General features: G+C 41.0%; 1 protein-coding gene across 10 annotated transcripts in view; it reads left to right on the top strand.

Annotated features, from left to right (window-relative positions):
* The window catches only part of LOC126252757 (liprin-beta-1), a 1,040,988-nt gene that overhangs the window by 921,387 nt on the left and 92,881 nt on the right, over positions 1-26,720 (top strand). For 3 of the 10 annotated variants that reach the window (XM_049953670.1, XM_049953673.1, XM_049953672.1), the window contains exons 1-6: positions 2,760-3,464; positions 6,780-6,926; positions 7,163-7,830; positions 8,675-8,854; positions 12,592-12,807; positions 13,232-13,354. In XM_049953670.1, coding sequence (XP_049809627.1) covers positions 3,218-3,464; positions 6,780-6,926; positions 7,163-7,830; positions 8,675-8,854; positions 12,592-12,807; positions 13,232-13,354 — 1,581 coding nt within the window. In that variant the 5' untranslated portion in view covers positions 2,760-3,217. Of the gene's footprint in view, positions 1-2,758; positions 3,465-5,973; positions 6,152-6,779; positions 6,927-7,162; positions 7,831-8,674; positions 8,855-12,591; positions 12,808-13,231; positions 13,355-26,720 lie in introns of those variants that run through there. The other 7 variants (XM_049953677.1, XM_049953676.1, XM_049953679.1 and 4 more) reach the window with 5 other exon arrangements.

Here is a 26,720-nt window from a genome sequence, read left to right on the forward strand (position 1 = left end):
TCCTGTCGCAAAATGGCGTTTTTTAATCATTCACTTAGTTTGTTCATGTTTGTAACTTTCACAGTCAACCGAATTTTCACTTAAAGGAAACACACTGCACAGTGCTATACTTCTTAATTGCCGGACCTAACAGTGGCCGGCCGTAGTGGCCGAGCGGTTCTAGGCGCTACAGTCTGAAACCGCGCGACCGCTACGGTCGCAGGTTCGAATCCTGCCTCGGGTACGGATGTGTGTAATGTCCTTAGGTTAGTTAGGTTTAAGTAGTTCTAAGTTCTAGGGGACTGATGACCTCAGAAGTTAGGTCCCATAGTGCTCAGAGCCATTTGAATTTGAACCTAACAGTGAACTGAAACATGTTTGGACAGAACCTCATTACACGAACGTGACGAACATAAAGAGAAATACTACACTATTGTTTTGAAAACAAGTGCTCAACACTTAGTGAATACGTTAGTTTTTTGTTCTCCGTCGAAGCATGTAGAAACCAAGAGCCCGACATTTTACACAGGGCTTACGAGCGCAGGCTCCAAACGTTAGAAAACTTCAACAGCGCGCGCGGCTTAACGCGCCTCTTCAAAGTTTACGCAGTCTCGTAAACGGTTGGCCCTGACTAGTATTATTACGCAATCTGACTGCATAGAACAACAACAAAGAATGCAATGGAAATTTTCATTAACACAATTAATTAATTAAGTCCCCAGCAACTATAAAACCTACGAAACCAAAGCACAAGTGTAACTGTTCTGTGTGTGGGAGTATGACTCAACGTACACATCTGGCACGGTTCTTCTTCAACAACACAAGAAATTTTAAATATCATTTATACTGAATTAATTAAAGAAAATAGAAATACCATACTTACTCAAGAAAACCAGAATTACACTCTAATACAAGAACACAAGCCAGATGCTTTGTTGACTGAACCTGTAATGACGCATTATTCAGGACATTGAAATAATGAGAAAGAAAAGAAAAGTAGTTTGTTACCTTAATTTATATTGATGAAAAGCACTCTAGACATTACAATCTCTCCACACCGACTCGCTACTATCACATCTCAACAAGAACTTTTCAGTATCACATCTCAGCAAGCACTGCCTACTAGCTCATCTCAACAAACACTCCTCACTACGACATCTCAGCACTGACTACCACGAGTTCTCCCAAAGCACTGCCCACTACGACATCTCAATAATCACTGCCAGTGGAGGCGGCGGAACAATACTCTCTAGCGCGATCTCTGGCGCTGTGGCTCAGTGTAGCCACCTTTCAAGTGATGTTTCATTCCGCCCCCGTCTCGGATAACCGGACCAGATTCTATCTCGAGCCAGACACAGAAACTGTATCGTTGTTTCAAAATAAGGCTGTTTCAGTCCACCTGTGCTTGGAACGGACTGATTGTATCGAAACAGTGATGTTTCATTCCGCTCTGTGTCGGACGAGATTCGAGCTCGGCACGGGTACTGAAACACAGCATACCACTTCATGAAACACTTCAAGAGTGTCGAAATATTTTTGACAAGCAATAGCATGAAGCTTAAGATATCCGAAAATAAAGCTTCGTTTCTAGCTGACTGTCCTATTTCGAAATGGCGTAACATCTGCTTTATAAACACTAACCAAACAATAAAACAACGCATACTATTCACATTCAAAGGAATGAATATGTGAAAATCATTCAGTTAAATTACACTTTTTTTTATAACATACGCTTCTCTATTCATGTACAGTAATCATATTAAGAAACGCAAGTAAGCCTACAACATTTTGAATAAAAAAAGGCGTAGAGTGACAGTTATTAGACATATACATAAATTTGATGTAGGTATCATTGCAAGCAATCTGTTTGACATATCACTGATAGTGTAATGGTGAACGGGAAGGGCTGAGAAGCATGGTGAATTAATAGTAACGGTTCGAAACACCTTGAAAGGCAAAATTTTTTCTGTTATATTTTGTTATTTATTCGAGTTATTTGGCGTTATTTGTGAGTCTATAGTCACTGCTCCTATTATCCACAATGATTCCCTTTGTGTGCATCGAAATTAGCAGGATGGGTATATTACCCATACTAACGGAATGTGGGAATCCCAGTAGCATATCCGTTGTTTCTGCAGTTTGCTCCCACCTCCAGTTCCGTTTGTGGTGGTTCTTCTGTCTTCAGCTATGGCTGTCCTCAGCCAATTGAAAAGTATGAAAGTCACAAGACACGAAAGCAGCGCATTTGCTGCAGGAAGTACGAAACTGCCAAGACGCATACTTTCTGCGATATGATTATCGCTCTCGCACCTCATTTGTGCTTATATGGACATTCTTATACAGTAGACATTCAAAATGATAAAATGTGTAGGTTTATTAGATTACAAAACACAAACTGTTTCAATGTTTCGAAACAGCGTATCGAAACATTACATTGTACTGTTTCATTTGTTTCGAAACAGTTACGTGTTTCAGTTTGCCCATCTCTAGTGTGAGGCAAAGCGGATGTTTGGGTGTAGGCCTCCCAGGCCGGGGCGGCATGACGACTGTAAAACAAGAGACAGAAGTCAGGAAAAAGTTGATGGTAGGGTGGGGGGAGGATATCAAGGTAGGGGATGGAGGGGACGGGGAAAGGGGGGGGGGGGGCAGGCGACGGACAGCGGGAGGCCCTGTGGCGGGCCGCGTCACGCACGTTGTTCCCGTGCGTGTTCAAACCGAGAGGGCAGAGCCGCTAAATATAACCGCGCGGAAGCTCTCGCGGCCAGCCGCCGGGTCGACGCTGCTCAGTCGGCATCGGCAAGGCGCTCCGCCGCGCGTCGCACGCCGCCGCTGTCACCTCCATCAGTGCCGATCGCTTGCGTCATCGCCGCCCGACAGCAAGCGACGCCCACGCTCGCGCCGCACCGCCACATTCGAAACGCCTCGACGGACCACTCGCTTTCCGCTTCCGCGACACCGCTCGAACTACCGGCTGGCGCAAATGCACGTGTAACGACGCTGGTCCTTGCGTTCGTAAACGACGTGGAGACCAGGTTGCACACTAACCTGGTGCGAAATGCCCCCGCGACGCTCGAGTTAATTTGAATCTATTTGTGGAGATAACCCCCACCACCATATTTCACTGGAGGAAAAAGAATTGCGGCAGTCCACAATAACTTGGATCTGCGATCTCATAAAGAACACCGCACGCTGAGAAACTGGTACGGCGTGCAGAAGACACGAGCACCCGTGTACGGAAATGTCCGAAGGCACAGTGCGCGCGCATTCGACTGCGCCAGCGATGTCGCTCAACCGCGCTCGGCGCCACACCGATGTGCATCGGCGCTCTTGCGAAGCCAAACACGACCGAGACCACGACCGCGACCGCGACGGTCCCGATGACGACGACGACAGTCTGACAACGAGCAGCGATGACGAAGGCGGCGATCACAGGAAGGCGGAAGGCGACTGGCAGCGACGCAGCATGGGCCCCGGCGCCACCGCAGGTTTCGCACATTCTTCCTCCGCCTCCAGCGCGAGGTCACTTCGCACACCCACCGACTGTTCACTAGACAGAGCTCGACTCGTCTAACTCGTATCACCCCCAACATTCACTAAACCGTTTAAAATATCGAAACGAGGCATTTGTCAAATAGTAGTATTCAGGGGATAAGTATTTTCACTACTCGACATTCCAGATAGTTATTCAATTACTCTACCATCATTGTATCGAGGATTGTGTGACAACTCCGAGACTTTCGAAAGAGATCGATAAGGCAGCCAGATTTTCGTTAAATGAAAGATGTCTTTTGCTACAACTAGTTACAAATCGAAGCCCATTTTCAGGTGACAACTTGTCTTAAGGAAACTTCCTATTTTTCGTATCAAATAAGATGCTCCTTATATATAACAGCACCGAGTACAATTTTCGTGCAATATACCTTGCTAAACATGTTTTTACCATCCACTGTGTTATAATTTTCATTAAAAAAAGTTCTCTAACTTCATAACGAAACTAAAATTTGCGTTAGGTGTGGTTGCTGCGCTCTGAAGATAGACGTGGAACAGCAAGTTACGGAAGAACAACCCGTTCATTTAACGAAAAGTTTTAGTACCTCGTCTCATTGGCCTACTCTTTTTGTCAACTAAGATATAAAAGTAACGTTCACACTGAAGCTGTTCTCAATAAAACATGTAAATTTCCTATCCAAAGTCTGCTAACACATCACTGCTCCGCTGTATTAGCGTAATTTCCCTGTAAACATGGCTGAAACGAAACTGCAGGCTACAGCAGCAGAACCTCGACACCAAATGAAGCCGTCTTTTTTTTTCCTTCGAAAAGTCTTGCAAGAAACATTCACCTGCGGTATACCATTTTAGTTTTCTTTTTCACGAACTGTCGAAGGTTCAGTATCATCATAGATTAAAAGAAATCTCACAACTGTTAAATCATACAGGAAAATACTCACCTGCTTCCGTACTACCATATGCCCAAACTTCTGTTTCGATATCTATAACATCTTACGAAATATGGAGGAAGTAATGACGTCACAACTTGGAAGACAGGCATATATAGGCTGTCACGTAGTCATATTGGCGAGGAGAAGCGTACTATCAAATTCATTTCGAAAAGACTACTGCGACTTTCAATAAAGCAATTTCGGCGACAGTGGTAGAAACTCAGCGCACCGTCAATTCAAAGTCGATATAGTAAAATATCTTTTTCTGGGACTCTTTGAACTTCCCTCCTAGTCACTAGTGTAATTCCGGCCTAACAAAAGAGTACTAGAATCGAAGTAGTACACCAAGTTAATTACACAAGTTGTTGCACATTTAAATAAAAATATTAAACCTCCGATGTTGCAGCATGTGTGGATTAGAAGACAATCCTAACAGTGTGCTTGGTAGACTAGTCTCTAAAGAGTGGCCGCACACTGCAGTTTAAACAACACGTATTTCACAGATTATGTAAGAGGAAAAAAGCGTATCAGTGCTACCTCTCCCACTGCTGTAACATTTATTGATGAACATTAGAGGAAGAACAATGATACGTCGTACAGATTGGTTGCAACTAGTTAGAAACCAGATAATTGATTTAATTATTCTGCACATTATTATTGGAATTAGTTTTTTATTTCGTATTCCTCTTCATACGAAAAATCGACATTATAAAGTTTTGTTTGTTGTCGGAAATGAATCGTCCACGTATTAGCCCCCTATAATTATCTCTTGATATTAACGGGCACCGCTCTTTAGTGTCCACTTTGAGAATTCGTGGCTGAACTATAGTAGTTTTTTCATAATGAATGTTTCATTCTAGCAGAGATCCTAACTAATTTTAATATGTTCGGAAGTTTGTTATTTTATTTACGGGTGATAAACGTAATCGGCCAGTGCAAGTTCAATATTAAAAACGTTGGTATTAAATCTTCCTTTTGCCAAAGTGGCAATGCAAGTACAAGTACGACATGCCCTTTGCATCAGTCAGAGCTCACCACTTTTTTTCCTTTATTGGACTTGGGTGTACAAATTGCAAGCATTTCCAACCTTCACTGTTCGTATAATAAATTGCTGTTTAGCTGGAAACACGAAAGAGCAGTTAAAATGCTTGCAAGTTTACTAAAACATTAGTTTTTTACGTTTTCATTAGACCTTGTCGTGCCTCACCTATCTTTCCAGGAGTACTGTTGAGTGCTTGTTGCATTGTTGCACACTCTCGGCTCACATCGTTAAAAATAGCAGCAACATTGACGTTGTGGGAATTTGTGTTACAAATTAGTGTTTGTAATTGGGAAATCGAAGTGTCAAGGCAGGATTGTCCGCTGGCGCTGAACCCATAACTTCTCGTGCATTTTTGTTACGTGCTGATTACGATGTTCACTGTGTGAAGTCTCTAAGCAAAATACGTCGCAGATCTTTCATTTATTTTACACAACGATTTTTTTTAAGAAGCGGCCCATTATTTTTGAAGCTATTCCGTTAACGAAGCATAGATGCTTTTACTCTTTGGCTGAGACAGCCAGGAACTTAACTGGATCCCTGCCAATATGATGGTTTAAGAAGCTCTCTCGAACAGTTCTGTCTTGTTTGTAAGTGCACTGATAGTCGTTGCTGGTCAGGGCGATGAAGAAGCGTGCATTACCAAAAGGAGGGCTTCATCCAGCCATTTGCGCATTTATGTATACAAAAATGGGTTTGTACCACACCTTTGGTTTTCTGCATCTGACCATTCCAATGATTTCATCGTATTTAAGACATATTCCCATGAAGAATAAGAGAGACATTTGTATCTAAATTTGGAATTTGACAGTTGTTGCAATTCTGTTACACACTTGCACCACTCTACGTTGTTGATTATGCATTTTTTTGAGGGGGGGGGGGGGCGAGACATCAGTTCACCCACAGTTTATTGATGACTGCACCATGTAAACAAAATTTGGTGTTATTTCCCATTATATCGAAAAACGTGTTAAATATATTTAATTGCCCTCGTTTTTCTCCCTTTCTATGCTCGAAAGTGTGTCACGGTTCCTAATTTACAGTCCACTACCGTAATTAAAGTACTTTCTGCTTGAAATGTTTTGTGTATGGTGTGTGTAATAATTATTTATTTCGGCGTCAGAAATTATTCAACTCTGAACCACATGCAATTGTTGAAGAGATTAGAATTCCCTGTACCAATGGAAGTAGACCTGTACAACAGTTTTATTAATGATCAAGAAAACTATTTCAGAAGTGGTAGGATGTTAGGAAAATGCCAGTAATTTAGTAATAGTAAGAGATTATTTGAAAACGTTCTTAGTGGTTTCTGATGCTACCAGGTGGCGATGACTCAAGCCCAGACGATGAGTCTACACTCAAGTGTGGAGCTGGACAGTCACATTCAGACTCTTCCCATTCCAGCTCGTCCTCAGAACTTTCATCCTCATGCTCTTCTGACGAAGACAAACAGAAGCAGTCCCACCAAGGTGGGCCATTTAACTCATGTGTGAAATACAAAATCATTCCTTGCTTGTAACACTACATTGAAAATAACGAGTAAAATTGGCTATAACCTCTTTTTGCGAAGATATGCTGTACTTGCTATTATTTGTTTCACATTTTCATTGTAATCTTCTCTCCTGAATGTCACAGAACTACCATTTGATAGTTATTAAATGTAATAAATAAATTAATCTGATGGGTTACTTCTTGGGTTTGTCAGATCAAAACACAAAGGGATGCAGAGAGAACTTTCACTGGATTAAGAACTCTTCAATACCTGTAACGAGAGAAACTGAAGACAGTTGTCTTTTACAAAGTAAGGAAGCAGAAAATGAGGAGAACCACAGTTTCAGCTACATCCAGATAGAACCGTGTCGAGGTATAAAGAATGAAGAAAGTGATTTTCGATCCCTGGAATCACCTGTACCCAGAGGCAAGGACATTTATAGCACTCAAGACTTCGGTAGTGTGAATGGTCCTACACACAAACCGCCACTGCGAGGTTCGGCACAGAAACTGCCACCCCCATCAGCCTCCCCCTCCGATAAAGGTGGCAGCCTTGACCGCCGACGCAAACGTTGTGATCGATCTACTCGTGATTCCAAGTGCCGGTCATCTGCAGCTCTCCGATACCGATCCCCCTCACCACAACAACGTCTACCAGCTTGCCACGGATCTGTGCACCATGGTTCTTGGTGTGACCTGTCAAGTTCACACTGCCACCTTCACAACAGCCATGGATGTAGCTGTGCTCATGGCATGCCTACACCTCAGATATGCCCATGCCGCAGTTTTTGTGCTTGTCATCTGTGTTCTGGCAGTCAGCCTGATCTGTATGGAGCTGTCCATGGGTGCTGGCATGGTAGCCGGTCAACACTTACCAGCAAGGTTAGGAGATTACGGTGCTCCATTTGTTTCCAAGTTATGTTAAGTGTTTACAGTGGTCTAGATGGCTCACACTTTTGTGCACATAGAGTTAAACACTACCTTTTCTAACATTCATTCCTTCAGTTTCCACTGTCTCCTATTTCATGTCGTCCTGGTATTAATAACATTATGTTCCAGAATTATACTTCTATTCATTCTAACCTGGCATGGTGATGCATGCTGTAAATTATCTGTATCTCTGTTGTATTTAATTGTTTTAAAAAATGACATACATACAAATACTGTAATCAGCATCCCTTGTTTTGTTGTATATTGTGAAGCAAAGTGAGCATGCATAAGGAATTCGTTTGTGTCTACAGTAAATGCATTACAAATACTTCTTAAAAACAGCTCTCTCTCTCTCTCTCTCTCTCTCTCTCTCTCTCTCTCTCTCTCTCTCTCTCTCCCTCCCTCCCTCCCTCCCTCCCTCCCTCCCTCTCCTCCCCCTCACTCCCTCAACCTCTACCCCCCTCCCCCCTCCCACCCACACACTCTCAACATAAATCACCTGTGTGATAATAATTCATTACAATTACTCATAATGACATGTCCTATATTTTCACTTCATTAATCTATATCTTCTAAATTACATGTCAGCATCAAATGTAGAAGACTATCAACAATACATTTAGTACTATATCATCAAATTTCCAGTCTGGAAACATAACATTTAATATCTCTAAATATATCAGAAGTGAACAAAAATTAACATTGGATTTTATTGTCTCTGTTTCATTTTTTCTTTTAGCTAGACCATCAAACAATAAAGTAAACATCTCATTAAAAAATATATTATTATTGACAGCCCCCAGGAGAAGGAGAAGAGAGAATTCGAAAACTGGAAGCAGACAAGGAGTCGCTCCAGTTACAAGTGAGTGTTCTGACAGAGCAGATAGAAGCCCAGGGTGACAAGATAGCAGATTTGGAGAAGACATTGGATGAGAAACGGAAGCAGTTGGATAACAGCGAGAATCTATTACAAAGGGTAAGACAGGAAAAAAAAACCTTATCTTACTGTATGATATAGGCTAGTGTTGTCAGTCTTCTGCAGTATTTCTAGGTATCTCTGTTGGGTAAGTAACATGAATTCCCTTCTTTGCTTAAGCTGTGTATGGTTTTTGAAAGCAACTGAGATTCTCTATCCTTCATGTTGTTGTTGTGGTCTTCAGTCCTGAGACTGGTTTGATACAGCTCTCCATGCTACTCTATCCTGTGCAAGCTTCTTCATCTCCCAATACGTACTGCAGCCTACATCCTTCTGAATCTGTTTAGTGTATTCATCTCTTGGTCTCCCTCTACGATTTTTACCCTCCACGCTGCCCTACAATACTAAATTGGTGATCCCTTGATGCCTCAGAACATGTCCTACCAACCGATCCCTTCTTCTTGTCAAGTTGTGCCACAAACTTCTCTTCTCCCCAATCCTATTCAATACTTCCTCATTAGTTACGTGATCTACCCATCTAATCATCAGCATTCTTCTGTAGCATCACATTTCAAAGGCTTCTATTTTCTTCTTGTCCAAACTATTTATCGTCCATGTTTCACTTCCATACATGGCTACACTCCATACAAATACCTTCAGAAACGACTTCCTGACATTTAAATCTATACTCGATGTTAACAAATTTCTCTTCTTCAGAAACGATTTCCTTGCCATTGCCAGTCTACATTTTATATCCTCTCTACTTCGACCATCATCAGTTACTTTGCTCCCCAAATAGCAAAACTCATTTACTACTTTAAGTGTCTCATTTCCTAATCTAATTCCCTCAGCATCGCCCGACTTAATTCGACTACATTCCATTATCCTCGTTTTGCTTTTGTTGATGTTCATCTTATATCCTCCTTTCAAGACACTGTCCATTCCGTTCAACTGCTCTTCCAAGTCCTTTGCTGTCTCGGACAGAATTACAATGTCGTCGGCGAACCTCAAAGTTTTTATTTCTTCTCCATGGATTTTAATACCTACTCCGAATTTTTCTTTTGTTTCCTTTACTGCTTGCTCAATATACAGATTGAGTAACATCGGGGAGAGGCTACAACCCTGTCGCACTCCCTTCCCAACCACTGCTTCCCTTTCATGTCCCTTGACTCTTATAACTGCCATCTGGTTTCTGTACAAATTGTAAATAGCCTTTCGCTTCCTGTATTTTACCCCTGCCACCTTCAGAATTTGAAAGAGATTATTCCAGTCAACATTGTCAAAAGCTTTCTCCAAGTCTACAAATGCTAGAAACGTAGGTTTGCCTTTTCTTAATCTAGCTTCTAAGATATGTCGTAGGCTCAGTATTGCCTCACGTATTCCAACATTTCTACGGAATCCAAACTGATCTTCCCCGAGGTCGGCTTCTACTAGTTTTTCCATTCGTTTGTACAGAATTCGCGTAGTATTTTGCAGCCGTGACCTATTAAACTGACAGTTTGGTAATTTTCACATCTGTCAATGCCTGCTTTCTTTGGGATTGGAATTATTATATTCTTCTTGATAACTGGCTGAATAACATTCTCAAGTGACTAAAAATCTTGGTTGGACATCATTAGTGGGAGTCACCTAAAAAATCATTGTGCTGTCCAAAGCAATATTTGAATTGATGAGTTCTTTACTGTTTTGAAATGTATAAATGCAGAATTTTTACACACAAAGGTGTTTATATGATAACCTTTAGATTTTCAGCAATATTTACACTTTTTCAAATAGCAATTAGCAATAGCTATAATCATTATGTAATTGTTTATTTAATGCCATGGTGTCAGACAGCCACTTGATTTAATAATTAGTTACTTTCATACCTAGATTTTCTGCATACGTAACCTCATCCGGTGTTTTGTGGCATATATAACTGTGGTATGGCTATCTGTATTACTGAGCCACCCCTCAGCAGAAAGGCTCATACGAGGTACATACAATAACAAAACTTTTGTTTTGTGTTTAAGGAACATGCAGTGAACTATGTACAGAGTGACTCACTTCGTGACCATAATAAAGTAGATTTGACTGAAATGGTACCACTGAACTTGAGAAAATAAATAGAAAGGAAGGTGCCTGATAGTTGGAAATCAGCTCTCCCACATAAGAAATGCTCTAGAATTGATGTTGATAATTAAAAAGGTATCTTGCTTTTATCTATAGCAGAATATTATTTCCAAAACCATATTGAAACATAGAAAGGAGGGGGTCATGCTCTGAACAGATGCTTCATATCAAGAAATTAACTGAATTAGCAAAACTAAGGAAAGAGACTTAAATTTTTTAGACCTCAAGAAAGTGTATGGTCTTTCAAGCATGCATTCATATTAGTATTGTGAGAGGAAGCATTCCACAGTAGATAGATTGTGCGTGACCAGTAATGAAGCAAATTGCTGTTATTTTGATGATAAGGATAGTATCCAGTAGTAAAGGTGGAGATGCCTCTTTATTAAGAATGTGATTATTGTTAAGACAGATAGGAACTTTCGAACAGAGGATTGCAGGTTATATTTACAGGGAAAAGGCAATCAAAAGAGGGCCTAAATACAACAATGATAAGAATTAAAAGTATATGCATATATTGGAGAAAAGGCATAGTACAAGTCTGTGTTTATTTATTAATTGAAAGTTAAGCAATGCTATTGTGTATTAGCAGCTGCTTGGGTTGGCAGTCATGTGTATGAGGTGTGCTTGCTTGTGTGTATGAATGGTGTGTGCTTCTCAGTTTCGCTTTTGCTGAGGAAGGCTGTGGCTCATAAATTTGTGTAAGTGTCTTAATTGTGCCTGTCTGCAACATAATGTGTTTTCTTTACAGTAGAAAATTGCACAGAGAATTGGAAAACAAGTGTGCTACATGATACTTTATTTTAGTATACAAGCTTATTTTGGCTTTATCGTCTTCATCAGTACATGTCCTGACATTGTAGATAGACATATGTCAACCTTGAGTAAATCATAATTGCTATGTGTAGTTGTTGGTTGCAATATTATTTTCAGCAACAATTTAAATTTGTTTGAGAATTTGCTGTTGCACTTATATTATAACATGTTTCTTACTATCTGACAGTTGTAGAAATTCAAGTTTGACGGCGTTGTTTTCTGTTTTCCAATTCTCTGCGTAATGTCCTACTGTGACATAGTGTGTGCTGCAGCTTCTACATAAAGAAAATGTCTTCTTCACAGTAAGTAGCAATCGGTTTTTCCTACATTGTTGATATTCCTACATGGATTTTCAATTGTTTGATTTTGTGTATTAGTATGTCATTTAATACTAAGAATCTGTATCCACAATGGTAAAATCTTACAAGGTACTGCAAAATTAGAGATTAAATTGAGTGTTATACACTTACTACATATTGTAATTTTAATATTTACATTTAATGCTGTATTTCCCAAATCACTCAAAAGTGTATGCTTAGGCTTTTTCTTTACCATATGTTAAGGATTTATTCGATGATATGTGTGTTCAGAGTATGAAAAGAATGGCTGCTTACAAGTATCTGTTTAAGTTTTTAATCTAATAATTTTAATAATTTAAAAATTTTAATTTAATAATATATTTAAATTATCCTTTATGGTTTCCTTTCTTGTCGTGATAGCTGGGTGTTCAATTTATTCTTTATGGTTTCCCTTCTTATTGTGATAGCTGGGTGTTTGTTTTCTTCTTTCTTTTATTTTGTATTTCATTCATCCAAACCCCAGAATTTACTTTTCTTGTTTCATATAGTAATACTATTACTTTTACTGTGTAGGAAATGTTGACAAGGTCATCCCTGGAAACTCAGAAACTTGAATTAATGTCCACTATATCAGATCTCAAGTTACAAATGGCAGCTCTTGAACGAGAAAACATAGATTTACGAGAGCGACTATCGGAAGAAAGGCGTCGAAACAAACCACCTCTTGCACCAAGGGCTGCTGCTCATGCCACTTCCACACCCATTGGTTCACCAGCAGCGAATATGCAGGTAGGCATGCATTCCTCTCAGTGAGGAGCAGTATTAGTTGATAAATATTAATGCACTTACATCTTTTATTAGTGCTAAATTTTGTTTGGCAGCAGAATTAAGTTTAATATAACGCATTGTTTCATTTGTAGAATCATTCTCACAGCTGTTCATTTTGTTGTACAACTAAATAGATAACATTTCATAATATAGCAATGTGACAAATTTTATTTGCAGTGATGCATGACTTCTTTTCAGTTTTAGTTAGAGCTGCTTTTAAGAAACAGTACTTTTAGAACTATTATGTTGGTAAATTGTGCAAAAAATGATGCAGGAAGTACTTTGTACTTACCTAAATTGTGGAAACTTGTACAAGCTTGGTATTGTGTAACCAGAATTAAGTTTTGCTAATTGAACTGAAATGGAATGCAATACCGTTTTACAGCAGATACTAGTTGGGGCATCACCTTCACCAAGTCCAGTTTCGTCCATGTCTGATGGCAGTCCACGTCGCATAGGAAGTCAGTCAAATAGCGGAGAAGACTACAAGGATATACCCCCTCCTAGAGTAAGCATATCTCTTCCATGCCTGTTATTATACCTCCAGCAACACCAATGAATTTCATCTGAAGGGCTCATCTTCTTTATTTATGCTTAAATACTTCCAGTAAATAAAACTGTTCTTCTCTGGCTGTTTCATTTCTTTTGTCATGAATGGGGGTGACTGTTTGACAGTGTTTTTTCATGGCTTTCCTAGGAATCGTGGCAGTTAGTTTTGTTTCCTACTCACTTTCGAGAAATGTGTACCTCATGATTGTAGCAAAAAACAAATAGTTAGTCGAATGTTTAGGTTCTGGAAGTAGATTCATGACAGAGATTCAGCTACATCTCCTTTGATCTTTATTGGAAGAGATTACTATTAAGTACACATGTAACTTTATGAGAACCCAAGGTTAGTTTGTGGAATTATATGTGATAATGTTCTGTATCAGAAAAATATTCCTCTTACACATTTTAAAAATGGAGGTGGTCTGTGAAGCGCAAGTCTTCTTGAAACCTATCAAAGCTTGATAGGGTAAAGTAGGTAGCACTTCGATGACTTTATAATGCAGAGGTTTGTTATTTTAGTTGTGATAGTTTTGTTAGAGAAAATAATTTCTCTGAACGTTAGAAACAGCTCTGAGTGTAGCACACAGAGAGATTTTCCCCACTTTCTGTTCATTAAAGGAGCAGAAAGATGAGAAATTAACGACATAATTTTTTGTGTACTGCAAACACTGCAATACGTGTCTGCTGGTATTGGTGTGGTACAAAATGATTCTGGAACACCTGTCTTACTACAGAGCAGTCTCCTTTATTTTGTAAAGGAAGTGGTGAACCGCACTGGAAGATGTTTGCACTTTTTTGGGAAAAATTTTACCAACTTGGCTTGAAATCAGCTGACAAAACAGCAAAAGACAGAAACAGTTACTATATGTCAGTAATGACTGCAACAGTATCATGAAGAGCAGGTTACATCTCTCTCACAATGATCACTGAAGATGAAATCTAGTGCCACCATTAATTCTGTAGTCCAAGATTAATAAGAATAGCTAACAGTGGCAATAGTGTCAACAAAAGGAAGTGACAGGAGGTGGTGGAGAGGACACAAGGATCAAGTTCTGGGGGAAGTCAATGACACACTATTGGGGCAGTAATTTTTTCAGTTATTGGGCTACAATCACTACTTTGTGTTCTGAACTAACATTGGAGAAACTGATGTGCTTGCAGGAACACTAATGGTAATAGGTAACTCTTCAAGATATCTCCCTACAGGCTAAATAAATATACCTGTGCAACCAATAAATTGTAAGCTACAACAGTTGTTTTACACATCATTTTTTGCTATATCATAATTTCTGTATCCCCTGAGAACTCTGCAACAGTCCAGGAAACTTCCTTACAAAAAGTGTGAAGTACCCAGAAGAGCAGGAGGAAATGAAATGGAACTTGACAGGTTGAGAGAGTATGCGATGTTATTAAAGTGATACAAAATCAAGACAAATTTACAAAGAAGTTGGCAGTATGCACCCACTTAAGTGAGGTAGTCTACAACTGTTGTTAACTGGTCCTTGATATCCTGTACAATGGTGCCGGGGAAGAGTCCAAGATGGTTATACATGTGTTCTGTCGGTGACAGATCAGGGAATCTTGCTGGTCACAGGATTACCACTACATCACACAGGCTGTTCGTACGGAGACATGCTGTGTATGGACAAGCATTGTGCTGTTGAAAAATGGCACAGTGATACTGTTGCATGAGAGGTAACACATGAGAAAGCAGATGTCCGTGAGGTATACTGCAAGAGTTCCCTCAGTCACTATCAGACATGCCCTGAAGTCTTACCTGATGGTTTTCCACACCATGATGCCAGGACTAACTCTTTGTGCCTCTCCAAGGCATTGGACCTTGTCTTGTGGACATTTCACTTTTTTATGAGGCAATGTGTATGGAGGGAAATTCTAGTGCATATCACTTCAGAAGGCAGTGTAGCTGTGGAGGATTCTGTGCATCAAACTCTGCTGACCAAAGGCAGGCAATGAAATTTAATCTCTCTCTGGACACTTTGCTGAATGTAGATAACTGCTGTCCTCTAGACTATTACATGGCCATATTTCAGTGACAATACAAATCCAACAATAATTTATAAAGCTTTGCAACATAGAGCATGACAACTTGAAACAAGAGTATCTACTTATCAGCAATTTAAAAAGGAACAAACAGATTCTGGGATTACCTTCACACAAACCTGAAAATAGTTAATTCTTGTGCTTTTGGAATTTTCAAAGATTCTTTCATCTGAATAAAGTTGGGAATTATAAGGCTATAGTTTCTGAAGATTGGAAGAGTCACTTCAAATCTTTTATCAGAAGAGATGCAGGATATAGGAGATTATTAGAAGATGACAATGGAGTGACAACTGGGATTAAAATTTCAGGGTACCACTAATAATGAGCAACAAGATAAAATTTAAAGCAAAGAAATGAATCAAAGATGACAGCTTAACTAAAAGCAAAACAAAAGACTATAATACACTCCTGGAAATTGAAATAAGAACACCGTGAATTCATTGTCCCAGGAAGGGGAAACTTTATTGACACATTCCTGGGGTCAGATACATCACATGATCACACTGACAGAACCACAGGCACATAGACACAGGCAACAGAGCATGCACAATGTCGGCACTAGTACAGTGTATATCCACCTTTCGCAGCAATGCAGGCTGCTGTTCTCCCATGGAGACGATCGTAGAGATGCTGGATGTAGTCCTGTGGAACGGCTTGCCATGCCATTTCCACCTGGCGCCTCAGTTGGACCAGCGTTCGTGCTGGACGTGCAGACCGCGTGAGACGACGCTTCATCCAGTCCCAAACATTCTCAATGGGGGACAGATCCGGAGATCTTGCTGGCCAGGGTAGTTGACTTACACCTTCTAGAGCACATTGGGTGGCACGGGATACATGCGGACGTGCATTGTCCTGTTGGAACAGCAAGTTCCCTTGCCGGTCTAGTAATGGTAGAACGATGGGTTCGATGACGGTTTGGATGTACCGTGCACTATTCAGTGTCCCCTCGACGATCACCAGTGGTGTTCGGCCAGTGTAGGAGATCGCTCCCCACACCATGATGCCGGGTGTTGGCCCTGTGTGCCTCGGTCGTATGCAGTCCTGATTGTGGCGCTCACCTGCACGGCGCCAAACACGCATACGACCATCATTGGCACCAAGGCAGAAGCGACTCTCATCGCTGAAGACGACACGTCTCCATTCGTCCCTCCATTCACGCCTGTCGCGACACCACTGGAGACGGGCTGCACGATGTTGGGGCGTGAGCGGAAGACGGCCTAACGGTGTGCGGGACCGTAGCCCAGCTTCATGGAGACGGTTGCGAATGGTCCTCGCCGATACCCCAGGAGTAACAGCGTCCCTAATTTGCTGGGAAGTGGTGGTGCGGTCCCCTACGGCACTGCGTAGGATCCTACGGTCTTGGCGTGCATCCGTGCGTCGCTGCGGTCCGGTCCCAGGTCGACGGGCACGTGCACCTTCCGCCGACCACTGGCGACAACATCGATGTACTGTGGAGACCTCACGCCCCACATGTTGAGCAATTCGGCGGTACGTCCACCCGGCCTCCCGCATGCCCACTATACGCCCTCGCTCAAAGTCCGTCAACTGCACATACGGTTCACGTCCACACTGTCGCGGCATGGTACCAGTGTTAAAGACTGCGATGGAGCTCCGTATGCCACGGCAAACTGGCTGCCACTGACGGCGGCGGTGCACAAATGCTGCGCAGCTAGCGCCATTCGACGGCCAACACCGCGGTTCCTGGTGTGTCCGCTGTGCCGTGCGTGTGATCATTGCTTGTACAGCCCTCTCGCAGTGTCCGGAGCAAGTATGGTGGGTCTGACACACCGATGTCAATGTGTTCTTTTTTCCATTTCCAGGAGTGTAGAAAAGCCTTTGAAGAATACAAACATACAGAAATGTTCAGCATCATGGGGAATGCTATAGCATGCATACAAGAGGTTGAATATTCAAGTCCTTGCTCCCCCATCCCCTCCCATCCCCTCTCAGCCATCCGGAATGTGGAGGCAGGAAATAGGGTGGGAATGTGCAGAGTTACGTGAAAACAGTTTTCTGGGCCAAAAGATGTTTTAGAGTGACAGTTGCCATCTAGGCAGTTTAGAGAAGCTGATGTCAGCAGGAAAGATCTATATAATATGGGTTGTAAATCACCTCTTGAAATTAACTATTTTGAGTTGAGAAACTAGGTGTGCCATGTGATGCAGTAACCCTTGCCCACTATTTGGCAATGTTCATTCTTACCAGTGGACTAGTGGTCATTGCACATGCTCTTATAAAATACTATCCACTTGTTACAGGAAAGATGATGTATGACATGTATTTCAGACATGGTTCTGAGTCATGTGATAGGGCACACCATTGACTGGAGTTGAATAGGGACTCCCTCCCCTTCGCTTCCTCAGTCTTAGCTTGTGCTCAGTCCCAAATGCTTTCATTCATGTCAGGATTTTAAACCCTACCCTCTCCTCCTCCTCCTTCCTCCTCCTCCTCCTCCTCCTCCTCCTCCTCCTCCTCCTCCTCCTTTTGCTGTGGGTTGTGCTATATGTTGCATTGGATAGATATTGAAGCTGAATCTTGCACTCAAGAATGTCCCTTGTGGCCTGGGGTTGTAGGAGGACTTACTTAACGAGAACTCAGGCTATTCATATTGAGGTTGAAGCTCTTGTGTCCATGTCTGCATACAAATAATTTTTTTTTTTGATGGGACCTGCCTTGAGCAAAAGACATTTTTTCATTTTTTAACTGGTTTCACTGAAGTTAGTCCATCATCAGTGGGTTTTTATTTTCTTTTCTATTGAACAACAAGGAAAATGCTCTTTACTACCTGCACATATATAAATTCGAGTTTTTAAGGAAATATTCATGAATTTGAGAACAGGCAAGATTTTTTTTTTTGTATATGCCTTGTTACCACATGCTGTGATTTTTATTTTTTGAATTACAGAGGCAGCTTCCCCTTAATGCACCAATGTCCTCAGAACCGAATGTGTCTGTGGTGGATGATGATAGCTGTTAGCATGCAATATTGTTAAGTATGGGCATGTTTCCAGGAAACACTGTGGCTGAGACACCCCATTTGTTTTACAGTGGATGAGTATGTCAAGGAAAGGCACAGTGCACCATCAGTCTCAACCTCAGTTGAGAGCTTGATATTGTTGTGGATATTGTTGATGTAGTCCAAAAATTCTCCCAGCTTTTTGTATTCATGAGACCAATCAAGAAACGTGTTATTGACATCATGATAAAAGCAACTAGGCTTTGTAGGAGCCATGCCCAAGGCGATGTCCTCAAAGTGCTGGTTGGCTACAATTGGAGCTAACAGGCTTTCCATCACGATGCTGTCCATATGATTAAAATAGTTTCCTTCGTACAAAAAATACGAGGACAACATAGTGTGCTTAAATAAATTCACAACAGTACTGTCAAATGACTGGGAGAGCAGATCTGGGGAATATTGGATGGGAAAGCACAAGAATAATGAAACCACATCAGACCTGACTATAATATCTCCTCCTCCAAGAGGCAGGCATGCATTTAATTTGACTGATGAAATTGGTTGTATTCTTGATATGGTGAACACAGTGACCAACGTGCAGAGCAAGGAGGCTGGCCAGATGTTTCACTATCTTAAAGTTGGCGATCCAGTGGTGCTCATGATGGGACATTGAGGTGTGTTCTTCTTGTGAACTTACAATGTAGGTGGTATAGGTGCACAAACGACGAGATTTTCAATGACACTCTCTTCCAGTGAAGACCTCTTTGAGAGCTCTGACATTCATCATTATTCTGGATGTTAGGTCCCTTGATAATTTTTGATATGTCTCCTCCTCCAGTATCAACCAAATCTTCACATCATAGTTGGCTCATTCCATGATGGTGGTTGCATTGCCTGTGTCAGCTGACAGGAGAGGCGTGGCACATGCATTGATGTTTCTCGTCATGATGTTGAAAATGGCACATTCTCTAATTTTCCACTCTGAGCCATGCTGTTGCTGCGAAAGGCGGCTGAAATTCCCTTTCTGCTTTTCTTTGGTTGTCTTTTGTGATGACATTTGTTGTGCTACTGTGGCTACATCAATTCATTCCCAATCCAAATCTGAGAGGAATTCCATCAGCTGCAGGCAGATGGCCATTAGCTCGTGTCTGTCTGTGTCCAACTGCTTTCTGGTCTTAAAGAAGTCTGCAACAATCATCTTATTGTAATCCTGGCAGCTGAAAAGGGCAATGCAGCCATCATAAGGGAATGAGCTGACTGTGATGTAAAGATTCGGTTGATGCTGGAGGAAGAGAGATGTAAAAAATTATCAAGGGACCTGACTCCAGAACAATGAGGAAGATTTTGGAGCTTCTCAAGACGTTTTCACTGGAAGAGAATGTCATTACAAACTGCCTCCCTTGGGCACCTCGACCACCTACATTGTATGACCTTACAGAGGTTCAGAAGAACAACACACATTTAGGTCCCATTGTGAGCAGCGTGGATCACTGTTTTACAGACTTGCTAAACATCTGGCCAGCCTCCTTACTGCAGAGATTGGTCACTGTGTACACCATATCAAGAACATGACTGACTTCAATATTATGAGAAGGAAAGCTGCTACTCACCATATAGTGGAGATGCTGAGTCGCAGATAGGCACAACAAAAAGACTTTCACTCTTACAGCGTTTCGTAAACAGTAGACACACACACACACACACACACACACACACACACACACACACACACACCTCCCCCCCCCTCTCTCTCTCTCTCTCTCTCTCTCTCTCTCACACACACACACACACACACTAACGCAACTCACACACATGACTGCTGTTTCGGGCAGTTGAAACCACACTGCTAGCAGCAGCGCCAGTGCATGATGGGAGTGGTGACTGGGTGGGGCTAAGGAGGAGGTGGGGAGGGGGAGGGATAGTATAGTGGGGATGACGGACAGTGAAGTGCTGCAGTTTAGGTGGAGGGCAGGGGAGAGGTTTGGAGGTGGGGGGGGGGAGTACTGGAAAAGGAGAGAAATAAATTTAAAAATAAATAAATAAAACCAAAAGGACTTGGTATGTTGTGGAATGATGGCTGTGTAGTGCTGGAATGGGAGTAGGGAAGGGGCTGGATGGGTGAGGACAACGACTAATGAAGGTTGAGGCCAGGAGGGCTACAGGAACGTAGGATGTATTGCAGGGAAAGTTCCTGTTTGCACAATTCAGAACAGCTGGTGTTGGTGGGAAGGATCCATATGGCACAGGAAGTGAAGCAGTCATTGAAATGAAGGATATCACATTTGGCAACATGTTCAGCAACAGGGTGGTTCACTTGTTTGTTGGCCATAGTTTGTCGGTGGCCATTCATGTGGACAGACAGCTTGTTGGTTGTCATACCCACATATAATGCAGCACAATGGTTGCAGCTTAGCTTGTAGACCGCATGACTGGTTTCACGGGTAGCCCTGCCTTTGACGGGATAGGTGGTGTTAGTGACCGGGCTGGAGTAGGTGGTGGTGGGAGGATGTATGGGACAGGTCTTGCGTCTAGGTCCATTACAGGGGTATGAGTAATGAGGTAGGGGATGGGGAGCAGGGGTTGTGTAAGGATAGACGAGTATATTGTGCAGGTTAGATGGATGGCAGAATACTACTGTGGGAGGGGTGGGAAGGATAGTGGGCAGGACATTTTTCGTTTTAGGGCTGGACAAGAGGTAATTGAAACCCTGGTGGAGAATGTAATTCAGTTGCTCCAGTCATGGGTGGTACTGAGTTACGAGGAGAATGCTCCTCTGTGGCCAGATGGTGGGACTTTGGGAAGTGGTTGGAGACTGGAAAGATAAAGCACAGGAGATTTGTTTTTGTACACAGTTGGGAGGATAATTAAGCTCAGTGAAGGCTTCAGTGGAATCCTTGGTATATTTCGAGAGGGACTTATCGTCGCTGCAGATGCGACTACCATGGGTGCCTAGGCTGTATGGAAGGGACTGAATTAAATACCCCCATCTTGGGGGAGGAGGTATTGTGGCCAGCTTGGCTGTGGTCTCATTATTCATGCACATTCCCATCCAGGATTCCATGGACCTGCTGTCTCAGTTATTTGATGACACCATTGTGGATTTATTTAAGCACTCTTGGAAATCATATTTTTTGTATGATGGAGAATATTTTAATCAGACAGATGGAGTCGCAATGGGGAGCCCAATTGCAGCCAACCTGTGTATGGAGCACTATGAGGACATCGCCCTGGACACAACTCCTGCAAAGCCTCATTGCTTTCATCATTACGTCAACAACAGGTTAATTGTCTTCTCATGGACATGAAAACCAGGGAAAACTCTTGGACTGCATCAACAGTATCCACAACAACAAATTCACAGTGGAGCCAAAGATCAATGGAGCCAAAGATCAATGGGGCCTTGCCTTTCCTTGACATCTTCATATGCCATAAAGCAAATGGGTATCACAGCCACAATGTTTAATGGAAACTCATCCACATGGATCAATATCTGCACGCTAACAGCTCTCACAGTCTGTCACAGAAACGTTCTATTCCAAGGTCCTCGGTGCATCGAATGGAAGCAATCTCAGTCACTGGAAACCTGCCGAAGCCACTGAAACGCTTACAGAAAGTATTCAAGGAAAACGGCTACAACAACTGCCAGATTTCGCAAGCCATCTTTCTGAAATCGTGGAAGCAGAAGGACGCCAAGGAGGATTCGAAGAAGCTACCATTTTTGCTATTCTGTAGCTCAATAACAGGAAAGATTTGCCGGCTCCTAAAGAGGCCTAAAATCGATCCTGTCTTCAGGGCTCCAACAAAAATTCGACAACTCAAGGGGCCTGTGAAAGGTGATGCAGACCTCAGAATGCTAGGAATGTTTAAAATACTGTGTGCGTGTGGGGAGTTTTATATCAGACAGGTAGTGTGTACTATTGAACAGTGCTGTGTAGAAAACAAGAGATGCTTTCACCTTTGGTACCCTGAGAAATCAGCATTAACAGAGCATGCTGTAGAAATTGGGCATTATATAGCATTCAAAGAGAGATCAGTTATTACATGGACTATGAGCTTCTGGGATAGCGTAATTAAAGAAGCAATTGAGTTAAAAATTTGTGACAACACCCTCAATACAGATGGTGGGCTACAGGCTAAGCACGGCTTGAGACCAGGCCATGTGAAGGTTGAAGTGGGCATGGCATGCGCACAACAAAAACATTACTCTACAAGATGTTGGAGCAGGCACATGTGACGTCACAGAAGGTAGCAAACAATCACCACTTGACAATGGCCAGGAGTACTCAGCTGAAAGCGCATTTATTTTAAACCACTTGACGTGGCCGGAAGCTCTAGAGAATTTTATCAGTGCATATCCCCATGAAACCATGCGCTCATACAGTTGTTTCCGTTTCACAGTTTGTCATCTGCAATTACTATACATAGAACTTAATGTAGAAGTTATTTACATCAAAATTTTTATGGTTGAGAATGTTGTGGTTAGGCCTAACGTTAATTAATTCTGTGTGGAAGAGTGTGTGTGTGTTTGTGACTATGTATGCAATATGTTACACTTTTCCCCCACTATCTTCACTGTGAAAAACTGCAGGACATTTCACAGACTTTATGGGGTGGCAGAAAGTGGTGCAGAGAGATGTGGTAAAGAACTGAAGGATAACTGTCTTCCTTTCAGGGCACATTGAAAAGTAGTCAAAGTCCTGATTAATAATGTGATTCAGCTGCTCCAGTCTGTGATGCTATTGTGCAATGAGGCGAGTGCCCTTTTGCAGCCAGTTTAGGTTTAGTTGGTGTATTTGGAACAAGTGAGAATTTAGCATAAACAAATTTTTTTGTGAACTAAGTTTTGAGGGTTGTCCTCACATCTGACAGACCTAGTGTGGGCCAAATTGAAAGCAACCAGTGATCAAAGATGTGTTTCTAACTTTGAGAACAAGTTTTCATCACTTCAAAAGTGATTGTAACGCTTGCAAAAGTCATGGCAGTAACTGTTTGATTATTCACGAAGTATCATATTTATCAGTTACCTGGAAAAGGTAACATGTCATGCCCATGTGTTGTATTTTCCCATGAAAAATTTGATCAAAATTTGAGCTCCTTTGTTAAAAAAAAAAAATTTGTTCTTTCATTGCACATCTGCAGCAGCCATAGCCAAAAATATAGGATTGCAATTTGTAGCCCCTTCTTGTTTACATTCGTATAATTTTTTGCCATGTGAACATTGTGAAAAAAGTTTTTGCCGAGACATTTGTTCATAATCATGATGATAATGTCTGTTACATGTATGAGAGGGACCGAATGAAATTTTTTCATACATCTTATCTTCTACATTACTACCTAAGAACTTTTTTGTCTCAGTAATTTTTTCTAATGTGTGGTGGTGTGTAAGTACACAAGTGACAGTACGTCAATTTTTTTGGGAATTGACACCTATTCTTGTCTTCTGCTTGAATCTTTCTCCATTTCCAGAAGCTTTCTGTTACTTCATTCGGTTTTATTACAAACAAGATGATACAGTCTCAGATAGTCGATAATTAAGTTAAAGTGTCTTTTTTTTTGTTTTATTTACTTTTGAGGAAGAAGGAAGAAATATGCCACATCTCAGCAGTTTTGCTTTAGTGCATGATGACACTACTGGGACTGATAACCTTTTGTGTATGTAGTGTTATCTCTTATGCATGTAAATTACCACTTGGAGTATTATTAATGAATTTGTTTGTACAGAATGTAAAAAGCATGCTAAAGTGTTACTTTTATGCAAATTTTGATAATTACTATGATTATATGAAGTAACAGTTGTTAAGAAAACAGTGTCATAAATTTTCTTTGCTGTTAATCAAACATTCATACTTACAGTGACAATGCCTTCTTTACCCCCTTCCTCCTGGCTTCTCTCTCCATTTAATGAAATCATGTGCTACTCATACTGCAATTGTCTGGAGTAATGCTATATAGTGTGGGATCTGTACCGTATAGGATTGATGGTGGACATCTAAAAATTTCAAATAAGGGTAGCTCATTTTTGTTTTACAGTGCAATTGAGGATACAGTGTAACGGATGTCATAAGCAAATTTGAGTGACAATAATTAAAAATGGAGTTTTTCGATGTGGCAAGAGATTTTCACAAAAATTCAGTCACCAACTTTCTCCTCTGAATGCCAAAATATTTTGTTGGTTTCCACATATATTGTAATGAAATAAGAATAATCTGAGCTCACACAAAATATTTAGGTGTTTAATTATCCCATGATGTGCTAATTGTGAGTGAAACAGTAGGGAAATAGCCTGGAAGTGTTTCTGTGAAACCTCTGAAAACACGTAAGTGTGAATTGCATGGTCATCATGTTGTTTATTTGTTTGCCCAAGAATCATTGTAGTACATTGTTTGTACATTTCATGTAGGACAGTGGTAAACCTAGTGAATTTACAATACAGTAGTCATTTTGACATCATTGTTGACAGTCAAAATGCATTATAATGTAGGTTGGTGTACTACATTGCTTCCACATGTGTAAAATTTGGTAAATTAGGTTCACTTATAATGATGTTCCATTAATTCAGACAAAGAACAGCAGCAGTGGTCAAGAAGGAACTGTTTTAACTTTATTTTAAATGCATTTAATGTTGGTATGCATTTTAGGTCAGAAGGCAAATGGTTATATAGCATAACTCCAGTATGATACACTCCTCTTTTACATAAGTTTGGATTTACTGTGTTAATGTGTAGGTTCATATTCTGCCTAATTTCATATGTGTGTATATCACAGTTGTGTCTGAAGATATTTTGCTTTTTTAAGATGCTGCCTTTTGTGAAAATTAGTATTTTGTACATATACAATGAAGCAGTGGCAATATTTTGAGAGTTTTAAAAGGGGTCTACAGGAATCCTTGCATTTACCTTTTTTAATCACCCTTATGATCTTTTTCTTTATTTTAAATGCTTTTGTAGAATTTGTGGCATTTCCCCAAAAATTATTCCGTGCGTAAGTAGCGACTGTATACTACAATGGTATATTGTCAGCACTGATGAGCAGCTTGTATTCTGAGTGAGGAACCTAACAGCATATGCTAGTGAATTCAGACTCATATTTACATTGTTTAGGTGCACCTCCCGCTTCAGATCTGCCTGAACATGAATGCCTACAAATTTTGTATGACTGACCTTGACACATTTTTTCTTTCAATTGTGAAAACTGGGTTTGCAGGACGGTGTTTTTGCGTGGTGTGGAAGTTAACTGTCACAGTTTTTTCAGAAATTATGATTAGCCTATTGGTCCTGAACCAGTGCATTAAGATATGCATAACTGATATTGCTGCCTCTTGCAGATTTTCCCCATCAAGTATTTTACTAGCCAAGTCATTTATATACAGCAGAAGCAGAACAGGTCCAGAACTGACCCTAGTGGGACCCCATACTTGATTTTCTGCTTGTCACTGTAAAAACTAGAAATTTTTTGTGTTTCACTATCTTCGTGTTTTATTTCCGTAATCTGATGATGATCACTAAGGTACAACTGGAGCCACCTTTCAGACTGGCCTCTAATTTCATAATTACTTAATTTACGCAAGAGAATGCCATGATCAATAACATCAAAGGCTTTATTTAGATCCAGAAATATCCCAGATTCATGTTGCGTATCATCCACTGCTTTTGCTACTTCATTTAAGAAGGCAAAATTTGTCGTCTGAATAGACTTTCCAGCTCTGAACCCATATTGCACATGTATGTGAAGATGTTTCACGTACCGCTATGATTCCTCTAGTTTTCCCTTCCAGTAATAAATGGTGAATGAAACAATTACTGTAGTTATGCTTCTCTGTGGGCTTGAATATCTCTGATTTTACCTTTAAGGGCATTTTTTGATATATAGATATAAATGGGAGGAAGCAATATGTTGTTAGACTCTTCTTGGAAAGAACACTCTCAGAATTCTAATAATAAATGTGTTGCAAAACCTTTCCTTGTAGCTTCTACCACTGTAGTTGAGTATCTCTGTTACAAAAGCTTTGTAAGCTACTTGCCTGATGGATGAAGTATATTTCTTCAGAAATCTTCCAACAAATCTCAGCTCGGTACCCGATTTATCTACAGTTTAATGTAGTGACTCCACTTTTGGTCACCCTGGACAAAGAAATACTCATAAGTATCTTTGGGGTACCAGAAAACTAATGCATAAAAACCACAAGATGTACAGAAAAATGACAAATATCAGTGGATAGAGTGCCCCTCCAAGTTTCCATTTGTAATCGCACAATGGTGTAGTTGCAGAGGGGTCACTAGTAATGAAACATGTCAGAATATGTAGACAA

This window comes from Schistocerca nitens, chromosome 4 (assembly GCF_023898315.1).
Source record: "Schistocerca nitens isolate TAMUIC-IGC-003100 chromosome 4, iqSchNite1.1, whole genome shotgun sequence".
In the NCBI taxonomy this organism is placed as follows: Eukaryota; Metazoa; Arthropoda; class Insecta; order Orthoptera; family Acrididae; genus Schistocerca; species Schistocerca nitens.